General features: G+C 53.7%; 8 protein-coding genes across 8 annotated transcripts; 3 read left to right on the top strand and 5 right to left on the bottom strand.

Moving 5' to 3' along the window:
- The first annotated feature begins 1,519 nt into the window (after window positions 1-1,519).
- Window positions 1,520-2,652, top strand: QC762_600700 (uncharacterized protein). The gene is made up of 2 exons (XM_062891762.1): window positions 1,520-1,881; window positions 1,950-2,652. Exons 1-2 carry the CDS (start codon window positions 1,727-1,729, stop codon window positions 2,197-2,199), a joined length of 405 nt encoding a protein of 134 aa, XP_062740728.1. The 5' UTR covers window positions 1,520-1,726; the 3' UTR covers window positions 2,200-2,652.
- On the bottom strand, window positions 2,267-7,380 carry QC762_600710 (uncharacterized protein). The gene is made up of 3 exons (XM_062891763.1): window positions 5,549-7,380; window positions 4,435-5,282; window positions 2,267-4,385 (listed from the first exon to the last, which is right to left on the bottom strand). The coding sequence occupies exons 1-3, from the start codon at window positions 6,076-6,078 to the stop codon at window positions 3,154-3,156; spliced, it is 2,610 nt and encodes an 869-aa protein (XP_062740727.1). The 5' UTR covers window positions 6,079-7,380; the 3' UTR covers window positions 2,267-3,153.
- Window positions 7,381-8,276: 896 nt separating this feature from the next.
- Window positions 8,277-11,372, bottom strand: QC762_600730 (uncharacterized protein; the record flags this gene model as incomplete). Its single annotated transcript, XM_062891764.1, has 1 exon — window positions 8,277-11,372. One exon carries the CDS (start codon window positions 11,370-11,372, stop codon window positions 8,277-8,279), a length of 3,096 nt encoding a protein of 1,031 aa, XP_062740726.1.
- A 496-nt stretch (window positions 11,373-11,868) lies between these two features.
- QC762_600740 (uncharacterized protein) lies at window positions 11,869-12,849 on the top strand (the record flags this gene model as incomplete). The annotated part of the gene is made up of 1 exon (XM_062891765.1): window positions 11,869-12,849. One exon carries the CDS (start codon window positions 11,869-11,871, stop codon window positions 12,847-12,849), a length of 981 nt encoding a protein of 326 aa, XP_062740725.1.
- A 93-nt stretch (window positions 12,850-12,942) lies between these two features.
- QC762_600750 (uncharacterized protein) lies at window positions 12,943-14,499 on the bottom strand. Its single transcript, XM_062891766.1, has 2 exons — window positions 13,964-14,499; window positions 12,943-13,902 (listed from the first exon to the last, which is right to left on the bottom strand). Exons 1-2 carry the CDS (start codon window positions 14,182-14,184, stop codon window positions 13,212-13,214), a joined length of 912 nt encoding a protein of 303 aa, XP_062740724.1. The 5' UTR covers window positions 14,185-14,499; the 3' UTR covers window positions 12,943-13,211.
- Window positions 14,500-14,545: 46 nt separating this feature from the next.
- On the top strand, window positions 14,546-16,838 carry QC762_600760 (uncharacterized protein). Its single transcript, XM_062891767.1, has 3 exons — window positions 14,546-14,852; window positions 14,986-15,122; window positions 15,189-16,838. The coding sequence occupies exons 1-3, from the start codon at window positions 14,802-14,804 to the stop codon at window positions 15,229-15,231; spliced, it is 231 nt and encodes a 76-aa protein (XP_062740723.1). The 5' UTR covers window positions 14,546-14,801; the 3' UTR covers window positions 15,232-16,838.
- Window positions 15,727-17,615, bottom strand: QC762_600765 (uncharacterized protein; the record flags this gene model as incomplete). The annotated part of the gene is made up of 3 exons (XM_062891768.1): window positions 15,727-16,672; window positions 17,306-17,413; window positions 17,580-17,615. 3 exons carry the CDS (start codon window positions 17,613-17,615, stop codon window positions 16,130-16,132), a joined length of 687 nt encoding a protein of 228 aa, XP_062740722.1. The 3' UTR covers window positions 15,727-16,129.
- A 379-nt stretch (window positions 17,616-17,994) lies between these two features.
- QC762_600767 (uncharacterized protein) lies at window positions 17,995-19,219 on the bottom strand (the record flags this gene model as incomplete). Its single annotated transcript, XM_062891769.1, has 3 exons — window positions 18,655-19,219; window positions 18,179-18,443; window positions 17,995-18,138 (listed from the first exon to the last, which is right to left on the bottom strand). Exons 1-3 carry the CDS (start codon window positions 18,822-18,824, stop codon window positions 17,995-17,997), a joined length of 579 nt encoding a protein of 192 aa, XP_062740721.1. The 5' UTR covers window positions 18,825-19,219.
- Between the last annotated feature and the right edge of the window lie 18 nt (window positions 19,220-19,237).

The raw sequence follows: 19,237 nt of genomic DNA, 5'->3' as shown, positions 1-19,237 counted from the left end.
AATGATTTAGAGAGGTGTCTGCGACGAAAGCCATCTACCGGAACGAATGGTTGGTGGTTACTTTCATGCCTCAGGACCCGGAAGGACAGGTCGGTATAAGGGCCAGTAATGTGGGTGCACAGAGTGGAGACTGAAAGTATCATGAATGGAGCACCTTTTATAATTGCCATGGTATCATCCGGTGCCAACAATGTCGATTCCACAACCGTGCTCCATCTGGGTCTCAGCTAACGCCTCAATATTGCCCCTCCGAACAAACCCCCTCCTTCATGATATCTCATGCCAGAAGTCGTCAGTCATAGGCCACTTGAATCTGTCGCTCGCATCCATGAGTACAGCAGGGCTTTCCGAGGGAGCAGCAACAGACATAAGCGTGGTTAATCCCACATCGGCGCTATGAAAACAAGACAGCAATTGGCGCCAGGAAATTGTGCGTCCTTCATGGAAGGGCTAGTGTGAAGGATGGATGTCTGAACAAAAATGAAGGACAACTTACGTGTCCGCCATGGTGATTGTTTCGAACAGGCCTGGCATTGGTGGTATAACCCTCATACTCCTCGTCGCGGGAGGGCTGGCTACAACAGTCACCCATATCGAATGTCTGTATCTGCGCCTTGGCGTAATAAACTAACTATGGGAGGCTGAGGGATTGCGAGCGAGAGCCCCAGGGGCGGGTTGATTCTTGAGAACAGTACTCAAAGGCAGAAGGGAACCCTGGGAGAGTGGCATAGTCACCTAGGTACTGTCAGAAAATGGGTGCAGTGAATGTTTTGGGGAGACTGAAATTCCAGCTGCCGAACGTGAACGAGCAGTCTTTATATGAACTCTTCCAGCTGTCTAGCAATGTGATTGGGGTTTTTCATGAAGCGCTTAGACGCCAGAAACACGAGGGAATCACACCAACACCCCGAGACAAGCAGAAAGCCTCAATGACGGGACACACACTGGGGACTCAGACAGGAGAAGAGTCGCACGTACTGCGAACTTTAAGGAACACCTGCAGTCCATTGGTTTCATGCATGCGTTATAATTTCCGGCTGACCGACTTTTCCTATGTTATTTTCCATTGTACCTGCAGCCTGATCATCTGCAAGCAAAACGAGGCTCTGAACCAAAGGCCAAGGACCTAAACTCGCGTAGAACTGCTTTGTCTTGTCCTTAGTGACCGAGATATTGACCACTTAGAGAATAGCCTGATCCTCCTCTACTCAATTACGGTCAAGTCAACGCTGGTTCGAAGCAAAGCGGTAGCTGTTTGCTCAACCTCGGTGTGGTGCAAAGATGTCAGCAAACGTCGACACAATCAAACGAACAAGAAGCACGCCGTGCCGTTTTACGAAGATGAATAAGGAAGGATATGGTGGACTCGATCTGTTCCTTCTTCTTCACAGCATTCTGCTTCTGTCGTTTTCATCCAGGAAAGGAAGTCCACTTACACAACCTATTGACGGCGATCAGGGTTAGGGTCGTCACTCCTCTTGGGCCCCCACTCTACCCCACCAAAACCAATTAAACACCCAACCTGTCAAACGCGTCTTCCCGCCTGTCAACGCGTCTGTCAAAGATAACCTTGATTAATTCTCCTACCCACCGTGACATCATCCCTTTTCCTTTCCATAGCCCGCCAGTAACCCATCTATTCATCTTGTATTTTCGTTTTGTTTCCGCGTCATCCCTACAAACAAAACGCCACACGTTCAGACCCGAGAAACCACAGACCACAGCAATGTCAACCCAACAAACCCACCCCACAGTCCCCCTCTACCACCCACCAGCGCCCTCGCCCTTCTCCCTCCCCGACCCAGACTCGGTAGCAGGGTACAAACTCATCGAACTCCCACCCGACCTCGTAGCGCTACTAGAGGGGGAGAACCCACCTGTGTAAGCCTCCCTCCCCCTCTCCTCCCCCGCCTCATTCCCCCATGCTAACCTCCCCCCTCTCTGTCCAGACTAACAATCTCTCCCTCCCCAACCTCGGCCCTCCTCTCCGTCCCCTCCACCTCAAAATCCTATTCCCTCCGCCAAAAAAACACCTCCAACGCCCTCATCATCCTCGAACCAACAGACAACAGCGGTCTAAAAGCCATAGCCACGCTCCACGAAACCGTCGAGCTCGTCCCCGTACCCACCACCACTGCCGCCCCCGAGGTCAAAAAGAGGGGAAAGTGGCACGAAAAGTTTGCGAGTGGGAGGAAATAGATAGATAGATGGGTGTCACATGTCGCAACAAAGAAAAAAAAGCATTTAAAAAGTAAAATCAATGATTTGTTGTTCTGTCGAGAGTCTTATGCTATGTTATCTCATGTTGCTATTTGCTGTGAGGGTTGTGAGGTGTCTAGCAGTAGGAGAGCCCAAGACAAGGTGCTGTCTGTTGTTGGCCAAACCCAGACATGACAGAGAAGCAATATAACTCGGTCCTCCCTGCTCTCCCCATCCGCCGATACCACCACCCCACCCACACACACAAAGCACCCCCCAAGCCAAATCCCAAATCCGACAAATACTCCCAGGCCAGATTACCTCCCTAAAGAAGCCAACCGCTGGAAGAAAAGCAAAATAAATACAAAGAACCAACCAGCCCAACCGATCCCCAAATTCCCAACCCACCCAAATATAGTCCTGTTGCCCATATCATACTCGAATCAAGATAGCCCCGCCCCCACCCCTCCGCTTCTCTTGCTTGTCGAGCAAAGGACTTGGAATAAAAAAACAATAAATTCCAACGCATTAAATACCCCCTTTTCCTTAGCATAATTACAATATCCATGCAATGCTCTCTCCCTTCCTCGTGTAGGTACTTCTTCTCTTCTCGAAAGAAAAATCCCATATCAACCAACAAGCAAAAAATATGCAACGATCAAGAAAAATGAAAAAACACAGCGCTGAACCCGTCCCAAACCCCCAAGACTCCCCAAATCCGACAAAACCCAGCCCAAACACACGCCAAATGAATGACCAAGGCTGTCGAATGATAAACAGAAATGGTGGATGAGCCAAGCCAGGTGCAAAACGCCACTGAGAGGTGAATCCGAAGGGAAGGCGAGGCGAAGAAAGTTGATCCGTAGCCTGACAAAAGAAAAAGCAGCCTCAGGCTCCAAATAGCCCCAAGGAGGCATCGTGGTACCGTTTCAAGAACACGACTGTCCCTGGTCTTCAGCGGACAGGTGGAGGCCCATGACCCCATCGAGGACTGTACAATTCTGCTCGGTAACCATTCCCATTCACCCGCGGGGCTGGTGGGGACGCGGTCAGGTTGATTACGTCGTTCGCCAGAGGTCTTGGCCCATCCCCATGCTGCTGAGCTGGTCCACCATCATTAACATTATTGTTGTTCGCCGCGTTGGCGACTCTGTGCGGGGGCAGGTTTGGAGCTGCAAGAGCCTGGGGTCGATTTGGAACCGCAACAGCCTGTTGAGGGTTGCCAACCGCGGCAGCTGGGTGATGGGCGTTTGGTTCATGATACGCATGATTCCCAATATTGAACAGCCGTCCAGCCGCTCCAGCCGGCGCAAATAAATGCTCGGGGTTCATCAGGACAGGCCCGGGAGCAGGTCTCGGAACGGCAGGAAAAGCAACCCCTTGTGGAAAGCGGTGCATGTGATCCGCTATATGCTGTTGTAGTTGGAGTTCTTGCCGTTGCATATTTTGCATCGCTTCTTGCTGGACGTTGCGTGCATGGTTGAGCTGGGCAGCCGCCTGCTCGCGCTGTATCCGGAAGTTGTTCCGGGCCTGCTCCATCTGTATTTGCTGCGCTTGTATTTGTGCGCGCAGCAGCGCCTGCTGTTGCTGCATCCGGGCTTCCCGGTTGGGATCCGGCGGGAGTATTACTGCCATCTGCACATTTCGATGAGCCTCAACAGGCAGAGGCTCTATCCCAATCTCCAGGTCCAACCCAATCAGTCCCTGCATCCGTCTTTGCAACTCGTTCGCCTGGTCGGGGCGGAGAGCCATTGGTGCGGCAGGAACTGGTGCATTGGGCTGGTTCGGCGGGACGGCAATTGCTGGCATTCGTGGGGGAACATATACGGGTAGGTTCCGGGGCCCAAAGACGCCGCCCCTTTGAGGGATCTGGGCAGCTGCGCGTTTGGCCTCGTCTTGCTTGACTTTGTCGGAGAATTTGATCTCGAGGAGGGAGGAATCGACTTCAGGGTTCGCCTCCGCCACCTTCTTGCGAGCTGCTTCTTCGGCCTCGCGAACTTCTCGTGCGTGGCGTTCCTCGGTTTCGTCAAAAAGACGGCAGTTCCCGGGCTTCCCACCGCGGGCGGGCTCGTCGAAATGGCTGTAATCACACGACTTGGAACAGACGTAACATTGTATGTTGCCACAGCCCTTCCTCGTGCATGTCATCTTGTTGCAGCCGTTCTCTTTGATGAAGGGTGTTTTGCCTAGTCAGAGTTAGCTCCATGTCCCCAAGTGGAGGCAGATGGTCCTTACATTTGTTGCAGGTCCGGATCATGGCGGCAGACATTGCTTCCTCGATCTCACGGCGAGCAGAATATCCACTTTCCCGCGCAACTTCTTGACAAGTCTTGGGCGTGTGCGTCTCCAGCCGACAAAGCCTGCAGGATACACGGCCGCACTCCTCGCTGATGCATCTGAACTCTTTATCCACCTCGACGGGCGGGTACTCGGCCGCATATGGGCAAAAGGGGCATGTCTCGAGTGACTCTATTCCAGCCAGGCGAAGGACAGCCTCTTGCTCGATGCGATCAAGAGCCACAGTCAGCTTTCCGTCGAGAAACAAATCCTTCTGGCTCTTGCTGAAGGTGCCCTCGCAGCCGTCTGTTGACATGCAGTCTAGCTGATACTTGGAGATGCCAACCTGCGTCTCCGCCATGCGCTTCGCACATTCTCGGCAGAAGAAATGGATGGTCTCCGCGTTGCAGTGCACCATTCGATTCTGCGGGAAATCCCCAAAGCAACATCCACACTCCAAAATGGTACCGTCAGCTTCTGCTTGCGCATAATTGGCCGCCTCGGCGTCTTCTTCCGCCTTCTTCGCCCTTGCCTTGGCAGCTCTGATGTCGCAAACTTGACGGGCAGCCACGAAGTCTTCCACAGCCCCTTTCTCTCCCTCGTCGGCGCTCTCAGAGAACATTTTGACCGTGTCGCCGAGCGTCATTTTGGGCCTGGTTGTCGACTTTTTCCGCCAAGCCGAGGTTTCTTGAGCAAGCTCGGCCCATAGAGCAAGATATGCTGGGTAAATGCGATGGTCGTGCAGTTTGAACTGCTGCTCTATATTCTTGACCTTGAAGTCGGGAAACTCGGCCACAAGGAGAGATCTGCTATGCGGGTGTCAGAAATCTACATACTTGGTTATGAAAGGGGACAATGTTGGGTGGAAGAACAGAAAGCCCAACGTCGTCTTGATGCTCCAAGCCGCAACAAGGAGCGTTACTAAGATGAATGAACGGGCCTTTGGTGATAGTACCGACGCCGACGCCTCAAAAGACAGGCAATCGCCCGTTCATCATCCTTCAGTCCTCTTCCCGTGTTACCAGCAGTCTGTCTCCCCCTGTCCACAACGTGTTGGGGATACATCACTCACCCTGCTCCCTTGTACTTTTTCATGTACTCCGTCGTCTTGCCTTGAAATCTTGGCTCGGCCTCCATTTTCTTGCTGAGCACTTCTTCGCCGTCCTCACCAGTATCCTCCCACTTGCGCTTTAGGGACTTGACACGCTTGGGATATTTCTTGCCGCTTTCTTGCTGATCAAGAATGTGGCCGACGAGGCCCTGGGCTGTCCACTTTTGACTTTCGACGGTCTTGCGCAGATAGTCGGGACATATGTCGGGGAAGAAATTGAGTGCGGCTTCCATGCACGCTTCTGTGCTCAACTCTGGATCCACGTTGCCCTGGGACCTACGCACTGGGGGCATTTCCCGGACGGCGTTGTTGTCGTTTTCTGGCCTGTTGATGTTGTCAGAGGGTTGGGTTTGCTCGTTGTTTTGCTCGTTCAGGTTTCGGCGGTGGGAGTGGCTTCGCAGAGACTTCCGCAAACGATGAAGCCGGTCCCTTTTCAGCGGTGGCTCCCGTGCATCGGGACTTGATTCCTGTTTGGAGTGGGCGCTGCCCATGGTACGGTGAAAACACCCCGATGCTGCCGGCGAGGGCTGAGTGTGTGGAAATGGGTGAAGGTGAGAGACATGCCCTTGTCGGAATGCATGTGCAGGCAAACAGTCGAGGCAGCCCAGCAGCAGGTTCAAGATTGTGCTCGAAAGAACGAACTCAAAAGTCCACAGTGGCTTGAGTTCCGGACGGACGTTTGCTGCTCCCCCCACTACGAGAGCAGTTTATCGTTTGCCGTGGGACTACCACATGTGATTCTGCCGCTCTCACTCACTGGAAAGGAAAAAAAGGAGTGACTTACGGATTGTTACGGCCAAAATGACGTCCAAACAACAGCTCGAGGTCGAGGTTTGCAAACTCGTCGTCCTCTAAAGCGGCGAATGGGAAGTGGTCGGGTAGATGCTGGGCTGGTGGTGGAGCTGGCTGCTGCCCGAGAAGCTGGTCGAGGTATGCGTCGTGGTCCATGTTGAGAATTAGGTTGGGAGGGAGATGCGGTCCTGGTCCAGGTCATGCTCTTGCAGCGCCGGCGGTGGTGTAAGTTACAGGACAGGTACGTAAGGTATAAAGTAAAACCTGGGAAAGTGCCCCGCAGTCCCAGGTTTGAGCAGTGCAGTCAGTTAGAGCTTGGTATATTACGGGGACAGTGGGTGGAGGGGGGTGTGAATGGCGGCGACTCGTATACCGCGGAGTAGTGGCAGGCACGAGCTTCAGATGAGGCTGGCTGGCTGGCTGACTGACTGACTGAGCACTGAGCGACTGACCGCGCGCGACGAAACCGGAACACCTTCCAATTAAGCAAAAAAAGTCCAAATGGCCCAAACCACCCCGACCGGCTTCCAGAGCAGGTGGGCGCAAAAATTCAAATCCTTGCTCAGGGTCCTCCGGGAAAGAGCGGCGACGTGGCCGACATGGCAAAAACCTGGAGGTGATTGAGCAAGGAAGAGTGAGTGTTCAATTATTCCAAGTGTGGGAGGAGAAGTTGAGTCGGGTCTCTTGAGCCAGGTGGTGTTGCTCCAGCCTCGACCGAGCAGGCAATGAGCTGCCCTGTTGCACGGGCCATACCCCGGCCGACAGACAGCTTCACATTCCAGGGGGGTAAATTACAGGGCCATTACCTGTTCCCCACAACAAACACGCGATGTCTGCTCGTAATCCCACGTATTTTTTGCAGAGTGACAATGCCTCCCATTCGCTCATGCCGGAGCGGCTTGTCGGTGGGCATCATGTGGCACCTGATGTCAAACAGAACCAGGAAAGCAAACCACCATCTCTTGCACATGCTCGGAAATTCGTGATATTCCACTTATCAACCAGACACCGAGACTCCGCCTGCAACCTGATAGCGCCTTAGCACTCGAAACTCCCCGAACCCGGCGCTCTGGACCGACCCACCAAGAACCCCGGCAGTTACAGGGGACCCCACGGAGCGATCATTCCGATAGAAGGATATTGTCTTTCACCCTTGTAGTTCAGTGCTGACTAGACATTCAACTCGGACATTGCTTCGCTCTCGGTATTCTCCCATCTCAACTTTTAGCCTCATCCAGCGTGGCACCGACATTCCCTTGACATCGGGCGTGAGCACTCTGCCGTCAGCCGCGGACATTCCATCGGTTGTCCCCACAGAAAACCACATGGACAAGCTCCAGAGGGTGAGGAAACGTCACACAGGACTTATGCAAAAGCCGGAAGCCTTTAATGTCCAGGTGCGTGTTCTGCCTACCTTCAACTCTGACTCCACGTTTCTTTCCACACAAAAGGAACAGGCACCACAAACCTGTCCTTATTTTCAGGCTTACAGAAGTGTCATGTCTCGGGATCAAAAAACACACAACCGGCATCGATCGATCACTCTCCCGTCCTCGGCGTTATCTCTCGTATACCGCATCTGATATGTCACTTTCTGTAATATTTCCAACCTTTCAATACTTCGACCGGCACACCACCCCAAGACCCCTCTCAGCTCACCCATCGCCCACCACACCTTTCCCCATCCAGTACTCCTCCATCTTGCATTAGCCCTGCATGAACCACCAAAATGTGAACGTGATGGCAGGATTTTATGCATCGATTCGGCGCTGACAAGGAACAATTCGAGCCAGTCAATGACATATATTTTACTTCCCCGCAGTACCCCGGTTTCTGCGGGTTGGACAATTGCATTATCGAATTATCTACCTAGCCGGACATGTATCTCTCACTGCAACTAATCCTCCCCAGAACCAAAAACCTCGTATCCCTCCTCGATTTCCTCCTCCTCGGAGCTCGTTGACGCAACGTTTCGCCTCCTCCTTCCTCGCTTTCCACCAGCCGCCGCGGCTTTGGGCTTGACCGGCGCCTTCCGCCTTGCGCTCCTCCTCGGTGGCGCCTTGGTTTCTTCGATTTCTGGCCTGGGCGATGGCGACAGTGACGCTGGCTCCGGACTCACCGCCTCGCTCAACACACCGCTCACATCACCATGATCAATCTCGAGCACATCCTCCCCGTCATCGTCGTCGTTATCGGAGTGGACGGTAGGGAAGTACCCTGAAGTTGTGCGCCCATGTTGCTCGTCCTCCTCCTGGCCCTCGGCAAAAAAGCCCCCGCCGCCCAAGTCGTCCGCCTCATGTCCCTCCGGCAGGAATCCCCCCGCCATCTGATCCTCCTCCGCCTCAAACCCTCCCGCCCCCTCTCCCGCCATATGCACGTCACCACCGATTTGTCCCGCACCCCCTTCCTGCTCCCCCTCCTTGACATTCCCATAGTGCCCCTCCAACCGTTCCACAATCCTCAACCCCATCAACATCCTCCTCCACATCCCCAGCGCCCTCTTCCTCCTCTTCTCATCCTCCTTCCTCCTCCTCTCCGCCTCATCCCTCTCCAGCTCCTCCACCATTTTCTCATAAAACTCCTCCGCCACAACAACCCCCTGAATAACCGGCACAGCCATCCGATGCCCAAACTCAAAATCCACCACCGCCTCCGCATAATCTATCCCCAATCTCCTTGCAACCCTCCCCGCCCCCCGGAAAGGAACATGAACCGCACCCTCGGGGCACATGGTCGGGACAAACAAATCAATATTCCCATACTCATTCTTTGGTATCTTTCCATCTTGAATCGGCGGCGGTATGATCCAGTCTGTCTGCGCGTGACTATACAACCCCTGCAAAACCTTTGCTCCCGTAGCCAACTCCGCCTCTGCAATCTCCCTTCTCCGATTTGTAGTCGCTGCTCGATAGGGCACCTTTTTCAGGGGGGCCTCCCCTTGTTTAGGGGCACGTCCCTGTTTATGCCATGTTTCTGCGCTCTTGACTTGGACGACGTCTCTACGGCTGTAGACCGCCTCGCCTTGTGCACCCGGTTTCTTGTTCTTGTTTTGAACAAACATCTTGACCGGTTTCGCGGTCGGCAGGAGCGCTTCTTCTCTCTTGAGGTGGCGTTCCAACACAAACTCTTTGGATTGCTTGTAGTACTGCAGTGTCTCCTCTCCTTCTTTGACCACCTTGTCCACCCGCTCGGCGGGTTTGAGATCGGTCTCGTTTTCGAGGGTGTCTGCTTCTGTCAATGGGTGGGAGGGGTCACGGCCGCGAATGTAGGAGCTCATCACCCTCTTGAACCAGTCATACTCCTCGTATCTTTTCACTTTTCCGTTCTTGTCGTACACGGGAATTTTTTCGGGGGGTAGCCGGCTGCCTTTGGTTCGTCCTGGGAGTTGTTGCCCTTTGAGGTAGCGGATGGTGACGTCTTTGGCTGTGCCGTCGGGGGAGTGGGCGATGATGTATGCCATTACCTGGCGGGCGCGGTCGGCTTTGGAGCCGCGGGGTTCAAAGTGAGACAAAAGGTCGGGGTTGGTGGCTAGGAGGGGTTTGAGGGGGTCGAGGGGGAGGTATTTGTGGGTGGCGGGGGAGAGGGCTTCGAGCCAGTAGTGGGGGTATTCCAAGTCTTGATCGTACACCTTTTTGGGGGTCTTGGTTGGGGAGGTTGGAGGTGGGGAAGGGGAAGGGGGGATTATCAGATCGTTGGAGGAGTCGGAGAGGGATTCGAGATCGGAGGAGGGTTCGGGGGGTGGTTTTTGGGAATGCCGGGTTGATCGGGCTGTTTTGGGGGGTGGTTTGGCAGGTGTTTTCTTTGCTCTGGGTGGTGGTAGTTTGGTGGCTGGCACGGGAGGTTTTTCAGGATTGCTTTCCGAGAGGTAATGCTCTTCCTTTTCAGGGTCGGCTTCCTCGAGTTTGTTCCACCCGAATCCCAAGGGTTGTAGACTGGCCACCAATCTAGCTTCAATTCCCAGTCCTCGTAGTAGAGCGGTGAATAACTGGGCACCAACATCGCGGCTGCCTGCACACGACTGTGCGCGCTTTCTGAAGCCTTCTAAACCATCAATCTTCTCCCCGAAGCGGTCTTGATCGTCACCGTTCGTTTGCTTGAAAGCCTTGGTGATTCTGTCGAGTCGTTCTAGGGACATGTACCCCTGCTTGCGCAGCCCTGGTGCCGTGATCTTGAACCGTTGTTTCCACCATGATGTGAGGACCTTCATCAGTCTGAATAATGGATCTCCATGCGACATATCGACAGCTCCTTTTTCAAGATGCTTAGCTGCCGCTCCCCATTCCCTCCCTTTCTCTGTCGCTTTCCCCTCGCCTTTCCCCTTCCCAGCTGTCTTCCCCTTTGGTGGTGGCTCCTCCACCTGTACCTCCAACCCACTGCTCCTCCTCCATCTATCCACCTCCTCCCACAGCCTAGGCGGTAAATGCGATATCATGATCGCCATCACCTCCTCGTCACTACACCACGCATTCCTCAGCGCATTGTGCCATAGTAACAACTGGACATGGACACCATGTGCAGCTATCCTGATCTTTCTTTCAAGCTTCGAGGGCCCCTTCTTCCCCATCGCGGCAGCGAGATTGATTCTGGTATCCCGTACCAACGTCAGATCGAGGTCCTGACTGGGGATAGCAACATCGGGAGCTGGCGCAGTAGGCGTGGGGACATCTTCGAATTCGATGTCTTCATCTTCTGTAGAGGAGGGTTGGGAGAGTTTTCGACGTTTTGTGCCAGGACCATCCAGCGGGACGTCCTCGAAATCGGCGTCGGAGAGGGACGTCAAGGAGCTGGTGTCGTCATCGCTAGCTTCAATTTCGAGGAGGGAGGTCTTGGTTGAGGAACGGGGGGTGGAGCCGGCGTCGAGGTCGTCGAAGAGGGTTGGTTTACGGGGGGGGGCGATGGCTTTCTTCTTTGAAGTTGTTGAAGACTGCCGCTTTTTGGGTGGTGGTTCAGGGGAGGGAGAGCGGAGTCGTTTGAGGGGGATGTGTGGTGGCATTTCTTGTGGTTGACAGTACCGAATTGGCGACCATGTTGGAGTTTTTCAAGCATTAGAAGGTTGATGTTAACATTTGAAGTTGAAAGAGGGTTGTCGATCGGGGCCAGCCTTGTCAATCAGTCACAATCGCATTCAGAGAACGATGACGCGCATTCCAATGAGGGAAGACGCGACTGACCCTAACCCTTAGCAGCTAAGAGCAAGGCTCGGCAGGGCGCCGAGCTAAAATGATCGGCAGCCGGGCCCGGTCCGTAATCTCCACCTTTCCCCCCGGCGGGTTTCCAGATCGTTCCAGGCTGCCGGGCAGGCAAACACCGCCTTACGCCGCCTCGCCCGCCTCATCTCTCAGCCTTTCATCTTTCTATCAACCGTCTGTCTCTTGGTCAGCAACCCCTATCGTCGTGTCGGAGTACCGACCCTTATAATTATCAACCGCGTTTTCCATATAAAACCCCCCTATCTATCCTCGACCGCAACACCCCAAGCTTCACCCACCATGTCCTCCCCAAACAACCCAAACGAAACAACCTACATCTCCATGTCCCCCGCCGCCCTCGCAGCCCGCGGCACCGACGCCTCCCTCGTCGGCGCCCACTGCCAATACCCCCCCTGCAACCAACTCGACTTCCTCCCCTTCAAATGCCAATCCTGCTCCCAAACCTACTGCTCCGACCACCGCACTGAAGACGGCCACGACTGCTCCCAAAAAGGCGCCTGGGCCACCAGGCGACGCCTAGCCGAACAATCCAAAGCCTCCCTCGGCGGCCACAAACCCGTTCGCGACCGCGATGTCCTATACGCGAAACCCTGCGCAGAAGGGACATGCAAAACAACAATCGGGACAAGTCTCGTTCCCGGTGTTCACTGCAACGCCTGCCGAAGGGACTACTGCCTTAAACACCGCCTAGAAGAAGACCACGACTGCAAGTCCAAACCCCCCGTCGGTGCGAGAGCGAGTGCCCTAGCAGCTCAACAAGCGGCGATAACAACCAAGGCGACGTCTGCGTTGGAACGATTAAAGTTGTGGGGCGCTTCCAAAAAAGAACAATACAAAGACTCCCGCGCCGCAAAGGCGGCCGGACCATCTGGGCTCAACGCAAAGGGACAGACGAAACTCGTGGCGGTAAACACCCTCAAGAAGACCGCAAAGGGGGACGCAAAGATCCCGCCAGAGAAGAGGGTCTATCTCTATGTCGAGGCGGAGAATGAGACTGCCAAAGCCAAGATTCCAAAGGGGGAGTTCTTCTTCAGTCAGGACTGGGTCGTGGGGCGGATGCTCGACTCGGCGGCGGCGAGTCTGCAGGTGCAGAATATTAATAACAGGTCGGATAAGGAGGAGGATAAGCTGAGGGTGTTCCATGTGGAAGGGGGGAGGATACTGGATTTTGGGGAGAAGTTGGGGGCCGCGTTGGTCAGTGGGAATACGGTTGTTTTGTTGAGAGGGGTGGGGGCGCCCGAGGATTTGATAAAGGTCTGAGGGTCTACCATTGTTGGAATTCGGTTCTTTTTGTTATAAAGTGCACGGCATAGCGTTGTTTTCTGAGACATGTTTGAAGTTGTTCCATAGCATGGGGTCCAGTTGATATACCACTGTTTGTTGTCATTTCTCTTTATGTTAACAAGGCTTCCTGGGCGTCTCATTTCGTTGCCAAGTAGTGGGTGGTGAGAAACGCTATCAAAAAATAACCACCCATATCGGTAAATTCCAACCCAGTCCAATCTTCCCGCCATCATCCTCTCGTATCCCCACCGAGTGGAGATTCCAATATGTACAAACACAAAAAAGAGTAGACAGGTATCAGACCAAATATCACCACATTCCCCTTTTCTTTTCCTTCATTACTCCCTCTTCTCCTTCCCACTCGGCAACGGCTTCTCACTCAACTGCCTCTCCCTCCCAATCAACGGCGCATCCCCCACCATCTTCTCCCCCCCATAAGCCTCAAACCCCTTGTGGAACACCCACTCAACCGCATTCTCAACCGGCTTATCAAAGATCCTCGGCAAGAACGGCACCACCGCCAAACCCAACCCAATCGGACCCCACGTCCTGACAGTCTTATTCTTGACATCCTTCATCGCCCGGCCAGAATACCTCACCACGGAGTGGATCGTAAACGCCGGCAACCCCATACTCGCCAAGCTCTGGAAGATACCCCGTTGCAGCATGACAGTTCTGTAGTCCTCCAACGGCGGGACAACACCTGGCGTGAGCTTCGCTGGCGAGGTGCCATCATGCGTCGCCTCGACACCAAGTAATTTCTTCTGGTGAGAGGACAGCTCGATGGCGGGGTTGAGGATGCGTTGGTTGTGCCAGTAGGCTTTGTAGCCCTCGTAGGAGACGTCCCCGAGGATATATGCCCAGGAGATGCCGTATGCTGCGCGGACCCAGTTGGGGTGTGCGACGGGGCGGAAGGACTCGCCTATGTCGGAGGTGTAGGCTACGTAGCGGTGGGCGGAGAGGAGGATGGTGCGGAAGCGGGAGGCGTAGGCTGCGTAGCGGACGTTGGAGTCGGTTGATGGGGGAACACTGAGGGTAGAGGAGTTAGTTAAGCGGGTGGGTAGGGGAAGAGACTAAAAGGGGGACATACTATCCCTCGTAGAGCTCGTCAAAGAAGTTTTCATCTTTGTCGGCCTTGTCGACGATTTTTTGGAGCTCAGCGGGGAGTCTCTTCGGCTCGGGGAGATTAGTGCTGGGGTCAAAGTCTTTGGTTGTGTTGGCGACTTTCTTTACGGTTTCAGCGGTAGCATTGTGGACGGTTTGTTGGTCAGGTTTGGAGGGAGTGGATGAGGAGCTGAAGGGCCAAACCATTGCGGTGTTTTGTTTTGTCTGGTTGTTGGAGGTGATGATGGTTAAGGAAGAATTTCTTAGAGAAAGGGAGCAAGCTAGAACTTGCGACAAGTGGGATGGAGGGGTTGCGCCGGTTTTAAACCTTGCGCAAGATATGGATCACAAGCAAGGGAGAGAAAAAAACAAGTAGCTGCAAGTAGCTGAATCAAGCAGAGTGGATGCGACTGTGAATATCACCGAGATTGCACAGCTGAAAAAGCGTGGAGTTGGGTTGTTCAGAATGGAGCTTCCGGTCTTTCTCGTCATCGGCACGACAGCTTCAAGCATGCGCCTGCGCGCAGATTTTGGTGACGTATGTCTCGGTTCACCGGGATTGGAAGGTAGCTGATAAAGCTTATCCTCTTGGCCTAAGTAGCAGTCCGTGCACGGTTATTAGCCGCTAGTCGGAGAGTTAGTAAGATCCTGGCAAAATCTCGGCTGTTTAGCTCAACGACGGAGCTTGGCCAATTCGACATTTCCCTGTGTTGCCGTCGCCAATTCATTTGACCTTTGCGTCGTTTTCAGCCTACACACACCCACTGCATCACCAACCACACCCCCCGACGAGTTTCCCTCTCGACAAACAACCTCTATTCAAAATGGGCGGCCAGATGTACAATCTTTTCGGCAAGCAGGTTGCTTCGCAATACGTCAGTGCTCTCTTTTCTCCTCCGACATGACCCGATCTCCTCCCCTCCATCCCTTCCGCCGCCGGCGCGACGACGACGACGACGACGACGACATTTACGAAGGCCAATTGCTAACATATCTACAACCAAACAGCTCGCCATGGGCGTCCTCGCCTCCCTCTTCGGCGGTGTCGCCGTCGCCACCTCCGGCGGCAGCGCTGCTAAGCCCACCACCCCCGGTGCTACCCCTCCAATCAATGCCTCCAGCTCCGACGAGGCCGACTTCATCAAGTAAACATATGCCCTTCTGTTTGTCGTCGAGACCAAGCTCTAACCATCGCTCTTTGTCGCAAATAGGAAGTTCCTCGAGCAGGAGGGCTCCGCCGAGAAGAAGCACTAAGAGGATGGAATCCTGCGTGGAGGGGTTGCTGGATAGACGATGAGTACTCGAGGAAACATACGCCATGGGTTACCGGCATGGTGGTTGGTGGATGTTGAACAAAAAGCAAGCAACGCACGTGTTTGGCTTGGTGCTGTTCATTCTCGCGCAAGACTTGAACTTGTTGCGAGGAGTGTACATATATATCATCATCAGCAATGGGGAGGTTACGGTTGAAATGAGATCGGACACAGCAAGATGTTTGCCTCTTGAGCAACGTGGATGTTTTTGGTGCTTGTATCTGTGCTTTCACGAATGGGCAATATGGGATGTTTGGAGGGAGCTATCGACACTCGAAGTTACAAGTTGGTAAGATTTTGAACTCAGTACTTCTGATGACACACCCTATTAGGTACAATTCCCGGGCTATCTACCGCCATCCGACACCTTATAGCCCCGGGAGTTTCTCAAGATGCGAAATAACCCATCCTGCTGCGAAACAACGTAATAATAACGAAATGAAGCACTAAACACTAAACAAACTGCCAACCACATAAGGTTCGACTTTGGGTAACCCAAAGGTTACCTTGCCCTCCCCCCTGCCTTCTTTTCTCCAGCCTCATCATCAGGCGGTCACATAGTCGGTCTGCCTGCGTCCAGGTACAAGACCTCACAACCTCGTCTCAAGGTAAAGGCCAAGCAGTATCCGTCGTGATCTTGTTGATTTCGTCAAGCATGCTCGCAAATTTGTTGGCAGTCTCTAATGGGGCTGTCTTGACGACACGCTCTTGCTGTTCCTCCTCCTCGTTATACTGAGGCGAGGTTCACACCGGCAGCCCTCTTGGACCCTCCTCTCCTTTCCTTGCCGCGGAGAACGCTTCCTTTCACCACCAACGGAACCCTCGATGCACACCATCGACTACAGCCACTTGGTCAAGTCTTTGTTCTGCCCCGCATCCTCCAGCACGCAGTTGATGACAACAGGGTTGGACTCGTCACGGGTGTACAAAAAGACGGTGTTGCCGTATCTGTTCTTGGCATGGCAAAGGCGTGTTGGATCTTGCGGTGGTGGGGGGTGGTGTCGTCGAGGCAGAACTTTGCGCAGGTTTCCAGCTTGGCGGACTGGAAGGCGATCTGCATTATCCAGCGGGAGTAGGATGGGGCCTCGTCCGCAAACTCGCGAAGGTGCCAGAAGCGGCGCTGGCGGCTGTTCTTCTCGTCGTGGTAGTAGATAGTGTCGGAGGTGATGATGTTCTTTCTGGACCAGTGGAAGCCCTCCCGGATCAGGTCCGAGACGGGGGGTGCCGTTGAGGCAGCGGATGGCGAAGTAGAGGCACCACTCGAGCTTTTCCTCGGGCTTGGTGAAGGCGTTGGGCGTCATGGTGAAGTAGATGCCGTCGGTCAGCTGGAGGTTGCCCAGCGTCATGCGGGCCATTTCGGGAAGGACAGTCATGATGGTTGTCTTTGTGGGTGTTAGAGCATGGTTATTTGCTCGTTCATGATGGATTTTCTCATCGTTCATGAACGGTTACTTACTCGTTTGGGTACGATTATTTCATCGCTTGTGTGTCGTTGTGTGACCGTTCAGGTATGCTCTTGATCGTTCGCGCAGCAGGGTTGATGTGGTGTTGACTGATACTAGCAGGTGAACTGGATTAGACCTAGATGCTGATGGGTTACGAAAGAGAGAAGAGATGTGGACAAGAGGAGAGTGGGACGAGGTTTAACACTCTCTGATTCTGAGTGTTTGAAAGCTTGTGACTTTAACTTCAACACGGAAGCTCGCCCCCCATACTGGGTAGGTCCACTTCACATTTCAAAATAATGTCTGAAACTCAAAAAGACTAGCCACCTCACACACCCCCTTCCCAACCCAGAAGCTCACACTTCATCATCAACAACCCCACATAATGCACATAATGCACACTCAAGCAGCCCTCGCAGCTCTCGCCATCTCCGCCAACGCAATCTTCACCTCCACTTCCCTCCTCAACTCGCCCAGCAAAAGATCAAAGTACTCGAGCTTATTCATTGCCACAAAGTCAGTGTGTCTCTCAAACTTACACAATCTCCGTCCAAAAACTAAGATACTCACCGCTCCTCCGATAACAATTTCGGCTTCTTCATCCCCTCTCAATTGCTCCATAAGCCCCAGGAGTCTCTCTTGGGTTCTCCCCACGCTATCCATTCTTTCCTCGAGAGTCTGGGTGGTGGCGTACTGTAGGTCAGCATTGGAAATGAATTACAGTCAAAAAGGGGACGGTCACACGGACCATGTCAAGAGAGATCTCACGTGAACCAAAAGGACGTGCTCCAGATCGAATAAACTGGTGAAGCTGCCTGCACAGGTCAAGTATCTGTCGAGTCACGCTGGCAGCTAGTGGTGTGTCCGGGATAGTGGGCATTTTCGTGGAAATTTATGAGTGAAGAAGAGCTTGGCTGGGTTAGGTCTCGAGATGGGGAGATTGAATGGGTAACGTAACTTCCACGCGACCTCCCCAGCTCTCGACCTTCCATTCATCTCCTCTTGCGACATGCTCACTTCACGAGCTATATCCAACAGCTCCGGGTTAGCCACCCACGGCACGCAGATATGTCAGGAAACCACACGTGTCAACTCCTGCGCAATTCATCCTATCCTACAACCTACCCTGACCAATTGCGACAACTTCAGTAAGACCAGGTCCGCCGTATATTGCTCCCGCCTGGAGTGTCCTTTCCGTCCCTCTACCCTTCCCCAGTCGTAGTCTCACTTCCTGGTAGGAATCCCCTCCCTGTGTCGATTCAATCCGCACGAGGCGCCCAAAAGTCGCGTCCATGGACGATTTCGGCGAGGTCGAGGAGGGATGCATCGAGGGGGACGGTTCCGTCTGGGCCGCTCTCGAAGCCCTCTTCGCCACCTGGGACCCCTGGTACCCAGAAATCATCCTCTTTGAGAATGGAAGGTCATGTTGAATTTTTCGGAAACGAAAGCGTCAGAGTAGGTTGTTGTGTCGGAGAGATTTCTCGCAGGTACGCATGCCGACCTGACGATGGGACTCGTGGTGTCGACGATGGCGGTGCGAAGAAAGGACTTCCCGTAGTTCAGCGGTGCACCGATCAGCCGTGTACTCCACGCCATGCGGATTTCCTTATGAACGACAACCGAGGCGGCATGGGGGCCCTGGCCCAGGTTTCCCGAGTAGCGCGTCATGGTGTTGCGCGTGTTTCCGTGTATCTTTCGGGTGGTACAACTGTCCATGTGTGGCTCTGCGGGATCATGAGGACGGCACCGGAAGGGCCAGCCAGGTTGGCTACTAAACAGACGAGCAAGAATATGATGAAGACGACTAGCTTGGTTGGCGTGCCGTAGTCCATTCTCCAGATCCCACGCAACTCCTTGGACCTGATATTCACCCATGGTCAGCTGGATCACTCAAACAACACAAAGAGGGGAAAGCTCACTACAGAAATTTCATTTCCGCAAACGCAGAGCCAGCCCCGAGGAGCCTAAGTGGAACACCCAGCGGTTTGTAGAGCAAAGGGTAGCGTATCATGGCCCAAATAACTGGGAGGACCCTTCGCGAATGACGGGCTTTCGGACTTCTTCGTTTACCACGAAGAAATCGTTCCATATCCGAGTGATATTGCTGCGAGCGTGCTCAACCAATGGCCAACTACGAGGGTTGAGACGATGAAGTAACCGACGGGTTTTCTTGGCAGCTTGAGGTGTTGTCGTGGTACTATGCTTATCTTGGTTCGATGTATCGGTGGTAACCTCTTGGGTTTCAGACGCTGGCAAGGATACCCGTCTCTGGCAGGTAAGAGTCTCTGTCGAGTTCTCCAGAAATTGGTCTCGCTCAGATTCTCTTGGGGCAATAACAGATATTTTGCAATCGCCCACTTGAAATTGTTTCACCAATGGTATTGGTTCATTTCTCGCACAACCAACAGCGCAGGCTATCAAAAGTCTTCTTGTTGTCTGGAAAAAATGATGAGGTCGGGGCATCGCGGCCTCCTTGGCTCTAGAAGGAATGAAGGCTCAGCT

Source organism: Podospora pseudocomata, chromosome 6 (genome assembly GCF_035222375.1).
Source record: "Podospora pseudocomata strain CBS 415.72m chromosome 6, whole genome shotgun sequence".
In the NCBI taxonomy this organism is placed as follows: domain Eukaryota; kingdom Fungi; phylum Ascomycota; class Sordariomycetes; order Sordariales; family Podosporaceae; genus Podospora; species Podospora pseudocomata.
This window is presented reverse-complemented; position numbering and strand designations above follow the sequence as displayed.